Below are 15,195 nucleotides of genomic sequence, written 5' to 3'. Positions count from 1 at the left end.
ACTGAGTAACCTGAGCCAGAGCTAGTATTAGAGCAGATTTAGGTTCACAGAAAAATGGAGCAGGAAGTGAAGAGCATTACCATTGACCCCTGATTCCTGGACATACACAGCCTTCCCCACAGTCAGCATCACGCACCCAGTGGCACCTTTGTCCCCACGGAGCACAAGAGGTGGGCCGTGGGGTCACAGAATGCTTAGTGTACAAGGAAAGGCCACATTGTCCTCCTGAGTGGCAATACTGCTTGGCATCCACACCAGGCATGGAGAACAGCTCCTCTTGCCCCTCAGGGGAAAGCACTGGGCAAATAGGGTGGTGTCACCACGGGTGCCCCTCTGCCCCCAGGGCTGCCGGGGCACACCGGGCCCTCTGCTGGACTCGGCCCAGCCCATGTCTCCAGTCACTGAGCTGTCCCCATCCCCCTGCTCACGAGCTTCTCGGGGTCACACGGGTTCCTGTGTTCCCCACCAGCTATGTGGCTCCTGGGGTCTCGTGTTCCCTTGTGCTATTTTCACAGGATCCCTCCCCCCAGCACCACTTCATGTCAAAATCCTGTCTCTCCTGCGAGGCTCTGAAGCCTGCTTCTCTTTACCCAGGCTGCTGCCTGATGCCTTTCCTCTGTATTGCCCATGTCCCTGGGCTGCCACGGGCATATGCCTGTGGTTAGGGATCTAGGAGGATGGGCCCTGCGGGCACTGCTGCTGCTGGGACCCTGAGGACTCAGCAGGTGCGACCTGCCTCATTGACAAGGAGATCGTCAGTTAGGACAGTTCAGAGCTTGATTTGATGGAACCTCCCTGGACCGCATTTCAAACATTAGGGGAGGGTCAGACGGTCATAGCGGGGTAGGGACTCACATACTTGACATGCTGTTCTCTTGAGATCCGAGTACCACTAATATCGTCACAATTGCCACCATGCGGCTGTCCTTACACCCTCAAGTGCCCCAGCTGGCCTTGGCCCAACAGACATCCTTTTGAGCTAAAATTGCGCCCGAACTATGCAATCTAGGAAAGGTTGCTGATCCTCAGCCCTGTGCCAGGCGCTGGGCTGTGACAGGAGCAGAGCCAGATGCCACCTAAAATGAAGGAGCTAAGTTCTCTGGGGGCTCCCATCAACCCACTGATGATTCCTTCCTATAACTCCCATTAGAGAGCTAAATTCCAGGGGCACCTGCCAGTCAACTGACGAGACCTTTGTGAGATCCAGCCTTGGTTTCTGGCACAGAGGATTCACGTACCGTGCCAGCAGTGCCTGTTGTTGACCAACTCAGCGGTGCTTGACCGTGATGGTTGGCATCAGGCCTCAGCAAGGAAAGGAGGCCTGGAAGCCAGGCCTTGTGACCTGCCACACCTGAGTGGGCAGGACCAGCGAGGCTCACTGGCTACAAAAAGCCCGGGGACCCCCAGGCTGCTGAGTCCAGCTGCTCACTGCTCGTTGTTTGTGAAAGCTGAGCTCACAGCAAAATCGACCATGAGGCTGTCCCTGACTGTGTTTCTGGTCACTCTGGCCCTCCTCTGCTATGAGGGTGAGTATCCCTTCTAATCAAGCTACCATCATCCCAGGTAAATAACCTTCTCTGAAGTAGGTAACTTCTTTGAGAAGGAGTGTGAATGCCACAGTACTTGTGGACTAGCCCCCTGAATGCCGAGGGGTGCTGTATGAATCCTCAGTACTCTGGGGCTTTCACAGAAAGTACTTGCGGGGCACTTTTAAGAGTTTCCTGCCTGAAGCCTCACTCCCTGTCTAGGATGTATGTCTCAGAAGCAGCACAACGTGATAGACTTTGGTTGTGCATCACAGTTCTGCCGCTCAGCAATGCTGTGACTTGAAGAGAATGCTCAGCCCCCCCAATTCGTCTCTCATGCTTGCTGTCCACAGCTGCCAGCAAGGGCAGCTGTGACCGTGGAAGGAGAAAAAGTGGGTCAGAGGCCAGCTCTGGGTCTCGTTCCTTCCCAGAGCGTCTGATGCCAGTCGAGTCCATGGCTTTCGAACTCCGACATTCGGACTCATAGAATGTTCCAGCTCGAAGAGTTTCAGGAGAGTTCTCAGCTCAGGAAGACCAGTGTTGTCTGGCTCTCTCTGTAGTCAGTCAGAAGCAGCAGCACTGAATACACCCGCACGTACTGCACCTTTTCTGGGAGGCCGACCAGGATGGGCAGGGCCAGTGCAATGTTCGGGACGGAATGGCTGTGCAACAACACCACGGAGTGGCGTCCTGGCCTCGACTCTGATTCTAGTGCTTCTGACACTCTCTGTGTTCTGAGTTTGTGAACTCCTCTTCTTTCGCCGAGTTGCCTCTGATCTGACCTCTCTACATCTCTTCATAGTCGATGTCTGGTCAGGTCAGGTCAGGTCAGGTCGGAGGCTTGCAGTTCCCTGCTGCAGGTGGTTGTGAAGACGTGTGGGCTGAGTGGGAGGTGGGGGGTATGGAGAGTCCAGACCAGGGAGAAGTGGTTACCTCGGGTCTCAGCACTGTCTCAGTGGAGCCAAAAGTCAGCCCCAGCTGCCACCTCCCACGGTCTCTAGAGAATTCTGTACCGACTGCAGACAAGAAGAGCCAGTCATGATTTGTGTATCACGCTCAGATGTGTGGTACCTGCAGAGTCTTTTTTAAAGCTTTTTAGGTGTGTTCACCCAATGACATATTTCTCCTGTCTAATTTAGTCTTAAAAGATCGTCTTCCAACATTGAATAGTTGTCTCTACTCCTCTCCACGCTGGTGCCGCCTTCTCTGGTCCCTGGTGAGGGCAGACTCCACCCTCTACTGGAACGAGTGATCACTAACAAGCCCTCCCGTCCGACTTCCAAGACAAAAGAAAGTGTCACTCAAACGACAGGCAGACCTATATTTCTAAAATCTAGGGAAAGTGAATTTGCGCAAGGCAGGAGAGTGTTGGAACGTCGTGCATGTCCTTTACAAGCCATGGAAGCTGAACCAGGACTCAGTCAACGACCCTGCTGCTTGCTCTGTGATTTGAGCAAGTCACAACTTGTGGGATTTTGCATTGTCATTGGTGCATTTATGGGATGACCATGAAACCTCTGGGGTCTTATCTGGGTCCAAGGTAATGGGGCCAAGGGAAAAGTGACTTCCTTACATCAATTGTATTTCTTCTCCTTCCACTGCAGCAAATGCAAAGGCCTGTCCAGCTCTACTTTCTGAACTTAAAAGCTTCTTTGTGGATAATATCAACTTCTACAATATGAAACTTACGATGTTAGGTTTACCATCAAAACCTTCTGCGGCTATGGCAGAAGTGAAGAAATGCGTAGATAAGTACCCCTACAAGGAGAGACTCAATATGTACAAAGTTGTGGTAAGTGTTTGTCCTTTCTGCACAGAGGCTCCTGCCTGGTTGCAGAGCCAGGAGGGAGGTCAGGGTGCTGCACTGTGGGTGCCGGGCAGCGAGCCACCTGCCCCTTTCCTCCCCTCTGATGGTGGCCACAGGGTGGACGATGACATGGGTCCGCTGAGCTAGACCACAGCTGCATAGTCTGTCCAGCGTGTTCCTCCTTCTCAGGTCACCTCTCGGGCATGTGTCCCCCAAAGTGTTCTGAGGAGGAGAAACAGGGCACAGCAGGTGGTGCTGAAGGGCAGAGCCTGCTGCCTCCTGCCTGGGAGCTTCCCGGATGTCTGAGGGGAGACCTCTAACCCAGTGGCACAGTCTTTGGGGAACCTCACAGAGGGTGGGGAGTGTGAAGGACAGACAACTGGAGAGAGGGAGCTGACCAGGCCCTGTACCAGACAGAGGGGGTGTTGACTGGGGGCTGTGCCTCCTCTCTGGGAGCCAGACCCCTCCCTGTACCTTTGCCCCACTTCCCCACCCCTTCACAGATCAGGGCCAGCAGGCACAGACCCTCCCTGTTCTGTCCTCTGCAAACTCACTTGGAGCTGAAACAGTTCCATTATGTGCTTGGGGAGTAATCAGATATTTAAAATCACTTCCCAGTTGTTTACCCTTGGAATTAATTTGCATTTTTGCTCTAATTCCCCCATGAGCTGGATGCTCAGTGTGGAGAAGTCCCTGTGCTGCCAGGTTAATTTCCGTACAGGAGACAGGACATCTCCTGCAGGGAGAATGTCCCATATCCCTCCTCCCACCTTTGTCCTGGCCTTACAACCATGCGCCCACTTTGCGGTGAAAAGTTTGAGGCCTGGGACCTGGCACTCAGAGGCAGGAAACCCTGGGCTGCTTGGCCCAGCTCTTGACCCTCTCCCGGCTCCACTGGAAACCCAAGTCCTACGCCTGGGTCATTCGGGGTCTGTTTGTTGGGCTCCGGACATGTCCTGTTCTGTCCTGCCCACTTTGTCACAATTGGACCAGAACTGCTGAATTCCCCACCCACTCGCTTCTCCTGCTCGGAGTCTCCATGTGCCTTTGCTGGTGCAATGTCGTTCATGTGCTGCAGTGGACAGCAGTCCCTGTCAAAGTGTCGTGTCAAGGGGCTGCATCACTGACGTCCCATTTCCTTCTTTTCGTATTTCAGAAAAAGATACTCGGTTTATGTAAAAACTGAGTGTAAAAATCTTACACGAGTACCTGTGTCGTTCAAGGATGGCCTGATCTTCCGCAGAAACTGTGAAGGTTTCAACGTCTTGCTTCAGTAAAGTGCTTGCCCTGCAATTCCCAGCTGTCTTGTTTTTGTCCAATGGTCTGTGGCCTGGAGTTGGAGTGGTTTCCGTCATGAAGTGGCCACTGGGTGGTGTCAACAGGACAGTCGGGAGACGCAGCATCCAGTGACCATGGCGGCCTGAGGGGAGTGCCCTCAGAGGCACTGCTTGCTCAGGTGCCATCCTGCATCCCTGCACTGACGCCACCCCCATGGGCCCGAAGAGAACACGGGCATGAGGGGTCAAAAGCCTCCCAAGGGTCCTGGCCCTGGGCTTTGCTGACAGATCCTGCCACCTCCCTGGCCAGTCACAAGGCTCCCAACCTGCAACCCCACTGCTGCTCCATCCCCGGCAGAAGCACCAAGGGCCTGCCTGGTCCTCACCCCTCCCTGGGGTTCCATGCTGGGAGGGTCTTGGACAATTTGTTTTCTGTCCACCTCTGACTTTGCTGTGATTCTTGGAGCCCCACCTTTGGTCAACTCTTTGCTCTTTGCACAGTGTCATTGTTGACCACCCCTCGGCGACTGTGTGTTCCTCACATTCTTCGTAAAGCCCCAGAAACAAGCATCCGGGTGCCCCCGGGCATCTCCATGCACACAGTCCACACAGTGCAGAAGGAAGGTGTCAGACCAACAGGGCCAGGGCCCAGCCCGCTCCTCCCCCGAGTCCTGCCCAGGCTGAAGGGCTCATCGTCCAATGAGGCAGCTGAATGGGAAAGCTGGGTGTCTCCTAGGCTCCGGGATTAGTTTCCAGTGGCTGCTGGAACACACTACCTCACCCTTGGTGGCTTGCTTCACATAGGCTATCTCCTCCAGGTGTAGGGGATATAAGTCTAAAATCTGCAACTCCTTGAGGAAATCCCAGTGTCAGGAAGGCCACCCTGGCTCTGGAAAGTCGAGGTGAAACTCTGTTCCTGGCTGCTTTTACCTTGAAGGCTGATGGCAGCCCTCATCTGGTCCCCACACCGCTCCAGTCTCTGCCCCAAGAAGGGACATTGCCACCTCCTTTCCTTCGTGTTTGCAAATCTCTCCCTGCCTCCCTCACATACAATACGTGAGCTGGTATTTACCGGCCACCAGCAAGTTCAGGAACATCTCCTTAACTCAAAGTCTGCACCACACCCCCATGCAGAGCCCTTTGCGCCGTGGAAGACAAACGACAGGCCCCGAGTTGAGGGTGTGGACTGGGGCGGTGGTGGGGTCTTTATGAGGCTACCTCAGCCCATCTGCTTCCTGACACCTGATAGTCCTGTAAGTCCTGCCTGTTCCACGGCCAAGCATCCCGCAAACATCGGGCCCTTTCCATTCGCATGGACATCGTCACAGTCCAGTTCTCTTCTTTACCCGCTGTGGCCGGGTCCCCTAAGCAGTGTCCCGGGGTCAGAGATGCCCTTCCTGTGATAAGCCCTGCCTGTTGCCCCACCGTGACCCCTCTGCCCTCATCTTCCCGCTACCCAGGTCCTGTACTCAGCCGTCCTTGTCCATATACCATTCCTCCTGCATTACGTTGGGTCACACCTCCCCACGGTGGCTTGTTGTGGTCCCTTTTCTTCTGTACTGGCCCCGCACAGGACATCCGATGACTTCAACTGCGCGGCCTTTTTCACGTCCCCTCCTCCGTGGAGCGCCCTCTATGTCTAACAGCCTAAAGTCAATCTTTATACACAGAGACATAGCTTACATTCAAGGACGCACACACGGATATCCAATGTTACACTCAGGCACACCTGGAAACATGGACAATCACACACAGACAGACACACACAGGTGCACAGTCATTCCTCTGTCAGCACTGTATTTTTCTGTGATGTAATATTCATATCATATAGTAATTTTGAGGCCGTTTTGACTCAGTTGAGAATCTAAAAGGATATTTGTTATTATTGTTCCTATTTTAAAAATACAGAAGCGTTTACATGCATCGAGCACCCCTATGGGCAGACATTGTCCTGGAACGTTTACATTTTCGTTCTCACTTTGTCCAGACCGGTCTCTGGGAAGGTGACAGACTGTTACCACCACAGCCATGGGGACAAAGATTGTCCTACCCTCTGCCCTTCAAGGCAGATGTGTCTTCTCAGAATCGACTGGGAAGACTTCAAAAGCCAGGAGGCCCCGGGCCCCCTCCAGGACTGACGAGTGGCATGTCTGCAGTAGAATCTGCGTGGTTCCCCTTCCTCAGCTCCGATTCTATGGGGGCAGCACCCAACAACTTTAGAGGCTGAGACCCGCTCAGTGGGGGAGGATTGTAAGGCTGTGCATGGCAGTCAGGGTGCCCAGCCCCACGGGCTGTCCCTGCACACCTACCCAGGCCACTCCTCACTCTGCAAGCCTGGCCCCTGCAGGCCATTCGGCCTTTTCCCTGTTGTGACACTGAGGGACTTAGGGTCTCAGGAAGGGGCCTTTCCCATGAGGAGCTGCCGGCCGTGTGGGAGGTGAGGCCACAACAGGCTCCAGGGCCGGGGCGGAGGGCAGACGTGGGAGAGGGATTGCTGCATGGGGACAGTTGCTGCCCGGGAGTTCTGTCGATGGAGATGGTAAAGGAAATGCCTGGGAGTGTATCCAATGCCAGTGCGCTGGACACATCAGTGAGGATCCAATGGGGGCGTTGGGTTTGTGTATGTGAGCAACCACAAGGAAGGTCCCACGGACTGTAGCTCCCTGACAGGCAGCAGAGAGGTAATGGGGAACAGTAACAGGGCCTGTACGTCAATCCCCTCTTGAACGCGCTGTCCCTGCGTAGCCGACACCTCCAGTCCAATCTGCCCGGTGCCTTCTCTCCACTTGATTTGCCTCTTGGGTCCTGGGTTTTCTTCCTTGAAGGGAGCACGGATGTGAGAATGCCCGGTTCACACCCACGCACGGAGTCCATCGAGGCACAAAGGACGGATCCTGCCGAGCCTCTGGCCTGGATCTCTGAGGCCTGTGACTCTTCCCCGGACACGCGCTATCCTCTCTGCCTGGACTCTGCTGTTCAAATATCTTCTCGCTGCATCCTTCTTATGTTCTGTGACAGGGTCAGTGCTCCAAACCGAAAGGGCTGGGTTGTCATCAGCTCGCTTAAAGCAAATGTTCAGCGGCTCCCTGCCCCGATGACAGGAAACTCGTGTCACCCCCTGAAAGTAGTGCGTTCAGGCCTGTACGGTCACCAACGTTTACCTTTTCTCCAAACAAACACTTGTTCCTCTCTCTCCTTTGATTCTACCTTTTCTCTCCCAGAGGCCAATGAGATAGTTTGAGGATGTAAGGATGCATAGAGACAAGAAGACAAGAAAGGACGGTGCCAACACTTATTTAAAAAAAACAAAACAAAACAAGGTTGGCCAGTCTCTTCAACATAGTCCATTTTCTGGGATGCTTTCCTTGAAAGTGTGAGGTTTGATTTCCACACACCTTCCAGGGCGTTCGTGGTTCCGAACTGCGCTGCGTAGATGAGAGCTGGAACGCGACAATGTTCACCCTCCAGCTTTCCCCACACTGTGGTCTCTCTTCGGGTGGGCAACGATTGCCTGAACAGCGACGACGGTTCCATTCCCTTCGTCGGCAGCTCTCTGAGCTCTTGTACATGCAGTGACTACAGAATGTGAGCAGCTTCATTGAGAACTGCATCTCCCGTGTCTAACCAAGGCTCTGCCTGTCCAAAGCAACAGGCGATCCACCCCTTTTGGTTTGGTGTGCCTCAGCAACTGCTGCCTGAGTGAAGTGTCCTGCACCAAGCTGAGTGAAGTGTCCTGCAGCAAGCTGCCTTCAGCATTACCTTGTTGTTGCACTGCACGTTGGCTAGTTGGGGCACACCACTGCAGGGAAGCGCGCTGGTGTTGCAGCTCACCCATCTGGGCAGCTACTGCCATGCCCGGGGTCGGGGGATGTAGGAGCGTGCCTCAGGGAGTGCAGTGCTCCCTCATTCTGTGGGAAAATGGCTGGTCCAGATGAGATGGGAGCAGGGCTCTGAAACCCACAGAGCCCGTCCCGGGGTTGTCACGGATGAGGTGAATAAACAGATTGTCACAAACGCTTCTCTGTTTGTGGGGAGAGCAGACAGGGGCACTTCCCTCTTACTGGAGAAGGCCGTGTCACATCTCTCTAGTGGAGAAGGCCCCATCGCCCTTTGTTCCAAGGCTTTTATTGAAAGTCTTATCAGTGGGGCGAGGCAACCAGAATGCATAGGTTATCTCATTACATTAGTATGTTAAGTTTCAGAGAAAATATATGATGCTTTGAAGAAGACAGGTGACAGGAATATCCTGATTTACATGGGTCCAAGAGGAGACTAGTATAACGAAACGAGACTAAATGTAGACATAAAGGTGCCTAACGAAATAAGGTAAGGGGTGTAAATAATGTAAATGTCCTTCTCAGCGTGAGCTGGCCAGAGCTTTGAGGGAAGGAAAAAAAACACACTTTGAAGAATTTACCTTTAGGCTTGATTTCCATGGGAACTGCCAGACCTGATTTAGGGCTGATTCCTGCCCTGTTTCAAGCCTGAGCCAGGTGGGCGGAGGGAACCACCAAGATATGAGGAGACTGTTTTTCGGCTGCAATGAGGACTCCGGCCGTGTCCAAGTCAAGTCGAGAGGTGCGGGGGCCTTTGTGTCCCTCTCCTTGTCCCCCGATATCTTGTCTGCTGCCTATACCGGTTGATGCCTGGCTTTGGTTCCCCTCCTCCAGGGGTCTTACCCGTCACAGACTGGGACCATCACAAGGCAAAGCAGAGAAGCAGCAGCTACGCCCCTGCCAGGGGGCACAGGTTATGCCTCCTCAGGAGCCTGTTTCTCCAAGGCCTCCTGATGATTTCCAGCCTTGGGGCCCTCCAGCCTGTTGGCAGCATTACAGCTCCTGAAACTAGGCAGGGCGTTTCCCAGCACCATGTGATCCTGATTATGCAGAACCTGAAGAAGGCCAGCCACGGTCGTTATTGTGGCCTTAAAGTCAGCATTATCTATGTCCAAACTGATCAGTGGTTCCTCATTTTTAGCAGCACTGTCAGCCTTTTTGTGTCGTCAGAGGCCGAGTCCTTGTATCTTTCAGCGTTATCTCCATATTCAAGTCTAACAGCTCCACCAAGAAGGCAGTCAATTGCTACTTGTCCATCTTGAGGCTTGCAAGGACAGTGAACACCTGTGAGATAGTTTTCAGAGAACCTTGGCCAGTCACTGCTGTGGATCTTGCTTAAATTACCTATGATTTCTATCTTGTCATGCCTGACTTTCTGGTCTACAAGCCAAACAACAAACTTGCTATATCCTGTTTCATCTCTGCGCTGAATCCGGCAGCGTTGTGGTAGCTGAGGGCTGCAGTTTGACTCGGTACCCGGCCCGGATTCTTGCTCTGGTCTCCTGGGCTCTGGCTGAGAGAAGCGAGGCGAGGTTACGAGAGCCAAGGAAGGTCTTCATCGACACACACTCCTTTGACGGAACTTTTTCTTGTGGGTCCGCAGAAAGCTCATATTGCAACGATCTGTTCTTGCCCCATGGTTCATAAGCATCTAAAGTAAAACAAAGTGTCCTGGAAAAATTCAAAATATGGCGGCTCGAGAAAAGTCATAATGATTTGGAAGACAAAGCAAAAGAGTGCGGCTGAAGTACATAGGAGTTATATGATGGGGAACTCAAATGTTGGAAAGGTTTGCATTTCAGATAATAGCTAATAATCTTAGTAATCAGTGTATGTAAAACCTGTTGTTTCAGGACCTGAAGGTATGGCCCACCTTGGCTCCAGGAGACCACAAGCCGTTCCGCCTTTGTGCCTCTGAGGACTGCAAGCCATGAAGCTGGTATCTGAGCCATCGTGCTCCAGGGTGAGAGCCCACTGCCGAGGACACAGATAAAGACCACGGCCCAGGGCACAGGTGAGAGGATGCGGCTGCTTTTTTCCGATTAACTTTTTCCTGAATTCCAAACCCCTTACCGATGTTGGGAAACGCCCTGCCTGGTTCAGGGATTGTAGCCTTGCTGACAGGCGAGGGGGCCCCAAAGCTGGAAATGATCAAGGTGGCCTTGGGAAAACAGGCCAGTGAGGTGACAAAACCTGCCCTTCTGGCAGGGGTGTGACCCCTGCCCCCCTCGCATCCCGCTGCTTGGCCCTGTGATGGTATGTTGTTGATGACAGGTAAGGCCTCTCAAAAGTAGAGACAACCTAAACCAGACATCAGCCGGTATGAGCAGCAGGACAAGGGCTTTGTGGGGAGCGGAGGTACTCAGAAAGGGCAGAAAGGCCAGCCCCCTCGGCTTGGCTTGGACGTGGCTGGAGTTCTCACTCCGCCTGAAAGGACTCTCCTTATCTCTTGGTGGCTCTGCCTCGCCCACCTGGTTCAGGCTTGAAACAATACTAAAGGCAGGCACAGCCTTCAACTGGATTGGGCGGTTCCTGGAGACAATTGGGCCTAGAAGTAAGTTCCCCTAAGCATGCTTGTTCTTCCCTCAAAAGCGATGATAACCGGCTTGTACTGGGAAGGAGATTTACATTATTCATAGACCCTGACCTGAGGTTGATCTCTTGTGATCCTTCAATTGTCTCTATTTGTCTTATGTAAACATAGCCTTTTGACATTGATTGATGAATTTTTCTTCCATACTCCTGTGCGTGTGGTTCTCAATAAAAGACTTTGAACAAGGGGGCTCGGGGTCTCCTCTCCCCTAGTGGGAAGAGCCATGTCCCCTCTCCTGGCAAACAGAGAAGTGTTTGCGATGACTCATGTTCATTCCCCCATCCGTGGCAACCCCAAAACGGGCTCTGTGGGATTCAGCGCTCCACTCCCTCCTCAGCTGGCTCCAGACAGTAACCCTCAGATCCAGGAGCCCTGAGCTCCACAGTGGCGCTCCTCGCAGCACGGCGCTCCCCGCGACACACCAACATTTTTCTTCTCCTTATGAAAAGGGACTCTTAAAAATGAAATTTTAAAAAATGAAATGGCCTGTTAGGGCACAAAGCAGCCATATTCTCAGATCGCGGGCCATTGGCCTAAAGCGCCCATAAACATTCAATCCCTGTCTTTGTTTGTTGGGTCTGGCCGGTGACAGGCAGCACCAAGGCCGGCTCCTCTGGTCTCACCTGTACAAGAGAACAGAAATATGAGAGGCAAGAAAAACACGTCCAGCTGAAGTATTCTGAAATGAGAGAGACTGTGCTGGGAAGAAAGTCACCAAACACATGTATTCAGAAAATTTCCCCACAGTGAAGAAGATGAAATGGAGGAGCTCATTCATTCCCTCATCAAAACACATTTTTGTGACTTTTTGGAACTTCTCCCTAAAGAAAGGTGATTTTTCCTAAAAGAAATGTCACTGAATAGGAGGGGGGGTGGTTCTGCTGCATGCAGCCACCCTCTAAGTAAGAGTCTAGAAGCAGAGGTTTGGTGAACACATGAAGAGGTCATTTGTTCAGAAGCTACACAATGTTTTGAGAAGGGCCAGCTTCCACCTCGGGGCCGATTCCCTCTAGAAAACCCAGAGAAGAGCCCTGCCTCCCTGTGCCAGACAGAGACAAGGTGCACCCCGAGTCCCTTCTCTCATGGAAAAATGCCATCCTTTGCAAAACGGCAGCTGGCTGCTGCAGAATCATATAGGGCACATGCTCCTTTCCCTTCACTGTTGGACCTCAGGCTCCTCCTGTGAACCTGGCAGCAGTCAGTGTTCCACATGCTGCACGCTGCCCTTTTTTTGACTCGCTCTCCTGGGACCCTTCCCTCTGGCCCTCAGCTCTCTGAGGCTTAGGCGCAGCCAGCGGAGCAGGGCTGTGCAACACTGGTCACGGCGCAGCAGATGCTTTCTACTCTGGGGACAGGGTGAGTTCTGTCCCCTGGCCATGTGACTCCCCGTGCCCACTTGTCCACAGGCATGCTGACCTCCCAATGCAGCGAGCAAGGGGGAGAAAGAACATGCTCTACAGAAAGGCCTAGATGAAGAACGACGAGGCATGCACTCTGGTAAACACAGGGCAGAACATAGGTGTTTATTAACGAATCCGTGGAGAGCTGTAAAAACCATTCCCACACGTCAATGCCAGGAGACCCAGTGAGGGAAGCTGCAGGACACGCAGGTGTGACGGGTGTGGACCAGATTGGAGAGGGGACTACTGCTCCTCGTTGGAAGTTCTCTGTCAATATTTCCTTTTGGGAACAATCCCCCTATATCATTATCTTTAAAATAAAAATGCTGAATATTTCAGGAAGTTATAAGACAGAAATGACAATGAAGGAAAGGACTGAAATTGTGGAGATAAAATTTAGCAAAAAATAGGTCAAGCTGCTGCAAGTTATCGCAGGTCAACTTGGAATCTACGCTGAACCAAACTTGAGGTATTTTGTTAAAGGGATGAATGAGTTTTCTTGTCTTCTTCCTCTTCTTCTAGTTATGATTGGATGGAGTATTTTAGCGATGAGAAATATGGAAGGAAAAGAATACCCTTTAACTTGCTATTTAACCCCCTTATTCCCTCATTTATTCATCTGTACTGTGTGCTGGGTGCTGTGCTGGGCACTGGAAACACAGTGGACAAGACAGACCCTGTGACGACTCTCATGGGAGTTGCTGTCCAGGAGCCTGGGCAGGAAGGAGGCGACAATGATGTTACACCAGCCAGAGGACAAGGCACCGAACCACGGTGATACTTGCTATGAAGAAAATGAAACAGATCGGGGTGATGTGGAGGGAGGTTGGAGTGACAGGCAGTTTGGCGTGTTAGTTTCCTGCGCTGCCACAACAAACTACCACACACTGGGGAGCTGAGAACAACATAAACTAATTACTTCCTGGTTTTGGAGGCCAGAAGTGCACAATCAAGGTACTGACAGGGCTGTCGCCATCGGCCGGCACCACAGCTTCAATCACTGTCCACTGAGGGGGAGGGGTGAGGCCCCTCTCATTCTACATCTTACTCCACACAGGCCACGGTGATTTCTCATCACTGGGAGTCTCCACCGTGGCTTTAGTGGCATTGGAGTAGAAGAGTCTCTTTGGAGTGGATGCCCTGAGCATCGTAGGTTCTTTAACAGCGCCCCTGTTCTCACCCACTTGATGGCAATAGCACACCACCTACACTGTGGGGACACCAAGGTATCTCTGGACGTGGGCAAAAGTTTACAGGGGCGGGTGCCAGAAGGGAGACGATCTGCCCCAGCAGAGAATTGCGGCTCTAGCTTTGGGGAAACGTATTGTTAAGTCAGCCATATACCTTGTGTGGACAACCCTAAAGACCCGTGGGGCACCCTCGGCAGACCCACGGTGAGCAAGAACATGTGGCCATGAGCTGGAGGGAAAATTGGTAACTGAATGAAGAAGATTTTGTGTAGAAATCCAATGAACATTGTGAATTGTCAGGTGTGTGTGCGGATTAAATATTTAAGCATACATGTTGTAGGAACGTCAAGTTGTGTAAAGTTCAGGGTTTCAGTGACTGAGCCAAGGAGAACAGCTGGAGGTTACACCTGATCCCGACTCAGCTTCCAAGTCCGGCTTCTTCTCCTGGGTAATTAGATGGATCCGGGTTAGATTGGATCAAGCGAATGTTTTCTTCCTGGGAACATGAGGACTAAGGTGGCCCAGTCCCTGGACTTAGGGCTCCAACTGCTTCCTCTCCTCACCTGGCCCTGCCTGTGGTGGCTGACTCCACAACTTTCTGAAGGAGCACGAAGAACATGGTGTTAGCTGAAGGATGTCCATCTGGTGCCTAGGGTTAGAGTTTTGTGGGGGTCTTGCCTTCATTGGAGTTTTCTTTTCAATGAGTGTCTCTTTCTAAATTCACTCAGTAATAAAATAGTTTATATAATCAGAAAATTCCTTGTATAATCTCAAAATCTGTCCCCAAAATCAGTTATACAACTACTAATGAGACCCCCATTTGTCATGTTTGTCACAGAAAAACCACAAGAGCTTGGGTCATGCCCTTCGGGAGTGTCACAGGGAGGGAAGAGCCATGGAGTCAGGTGCCAGTCTGTAGGAGAAAGTTGCACAGACAGCCATGGTGTCTTGGAATGGAGCTCCCCAGAGAGTCAAGGGCACAATATGACAGAAGACACAGGCTGACGCTGATGTGGCATCGAGATACATGAGGAGTTTATTCTAAAAGGACTCAGGCAAGGACAGTGGAGGAGAAGACTTCACGTGGAGCAAAGACCTCAGGCAGAAAACTGTTGGGCTTGCCCAGAGACCTTCCTGGAGTCCACAAGGCAGTTGTGCAAGTCAAGCCACCAGAGTCCACCTGAGTCGTAAAGTGAAGGCCCATAGGGGTCAGACAAAGGCTGTCAATAGTGTTGACAGCTGTCTCTTGTTGGGGGCCACTTTGTGTGGTATCGAGAATTGCAGCCCTGCATGAGCCAGGCTGTGCAAGAGGGCCTGCCAGTCTCGACCAGAAAACTGGCAATGCTGGGGGGCAGACATGATCCGATGCTAACTCAGAGGGTTCCGGTGGGAAATCTGGCCTAAATGATGCATTGCATTCACTGAAGCTTGCTCTGCTTTGCATTGCCCTGATAAGGAAAAGCCAGATGTTTACGCTCCAAAAAGAAGGAGTGAATTCCTGAATTCAGAGGCAATACCTTAAAGACCATCTGAGGTGAGCATGTCTTACAGACCCTGACCTAAGGC

General features: G+C 52.2%; 1 protein-coding gene and 1 pseudogene across 1 annotated transcript; one reads left to right on the top strand and one right to left on the bottom strand.

Moving 5' to 3' along the window:
- Positions 1-1,420: 1,420 nt before the first annotated feature.
- On the top strand, positions 1,421-4,626 carry LOC129062762 (secretoglobin family 1D member 2-like). Its single transcript, XM_054563806.1, has 3 exons — positions 1,421-1,526; positions 3,131-3,318; positions 4,490-4,626. The coding sequence occupies exons 1-3, from the start codon at positions 1,472-1,474 to the stop codon at positions 4,517-4,519; spliced, it is 273 nt and encodes a 90-aa protein (XP_054419781.1). The 5' UTR covers positions 1,421-1,471; the 3' UTR covers positions 4,520-4,626.
- A 3,441-nt stretch (positions 4,627-8,067) lies between these two features.
- LOC129062665 (RNA transcription, translation and transport factor protein-like) lies at positions 8,068-14,248 on the bottom strand (annotated as a pseudogene).
- Positions 14,249-15,195: the final 947 nt, after the last annotated feature.

The sequence above is a fragment of the Pteronotus mesoamericanus genome, unplaced genomic scaffold, assembly GCF_021234165.1.
Source record: "Pteronotus mesoamericanus isolate MK-2021 breed Mesoamerican mustached bat unplaced genomic scaffold, CSHL_Meso_final scaffold_83, whole genome shotgun sequence".
NCBI classification, from domain to species: Eukaryota; Metazoa; Chordata; class Mammalia; order Chiroptera; family Mormoopidae; genus Pteronotus; species Pteronotus mesoamericanus.
This window is presented reverse-complemented; position numbering and strand designations above follow the sequence as displayed.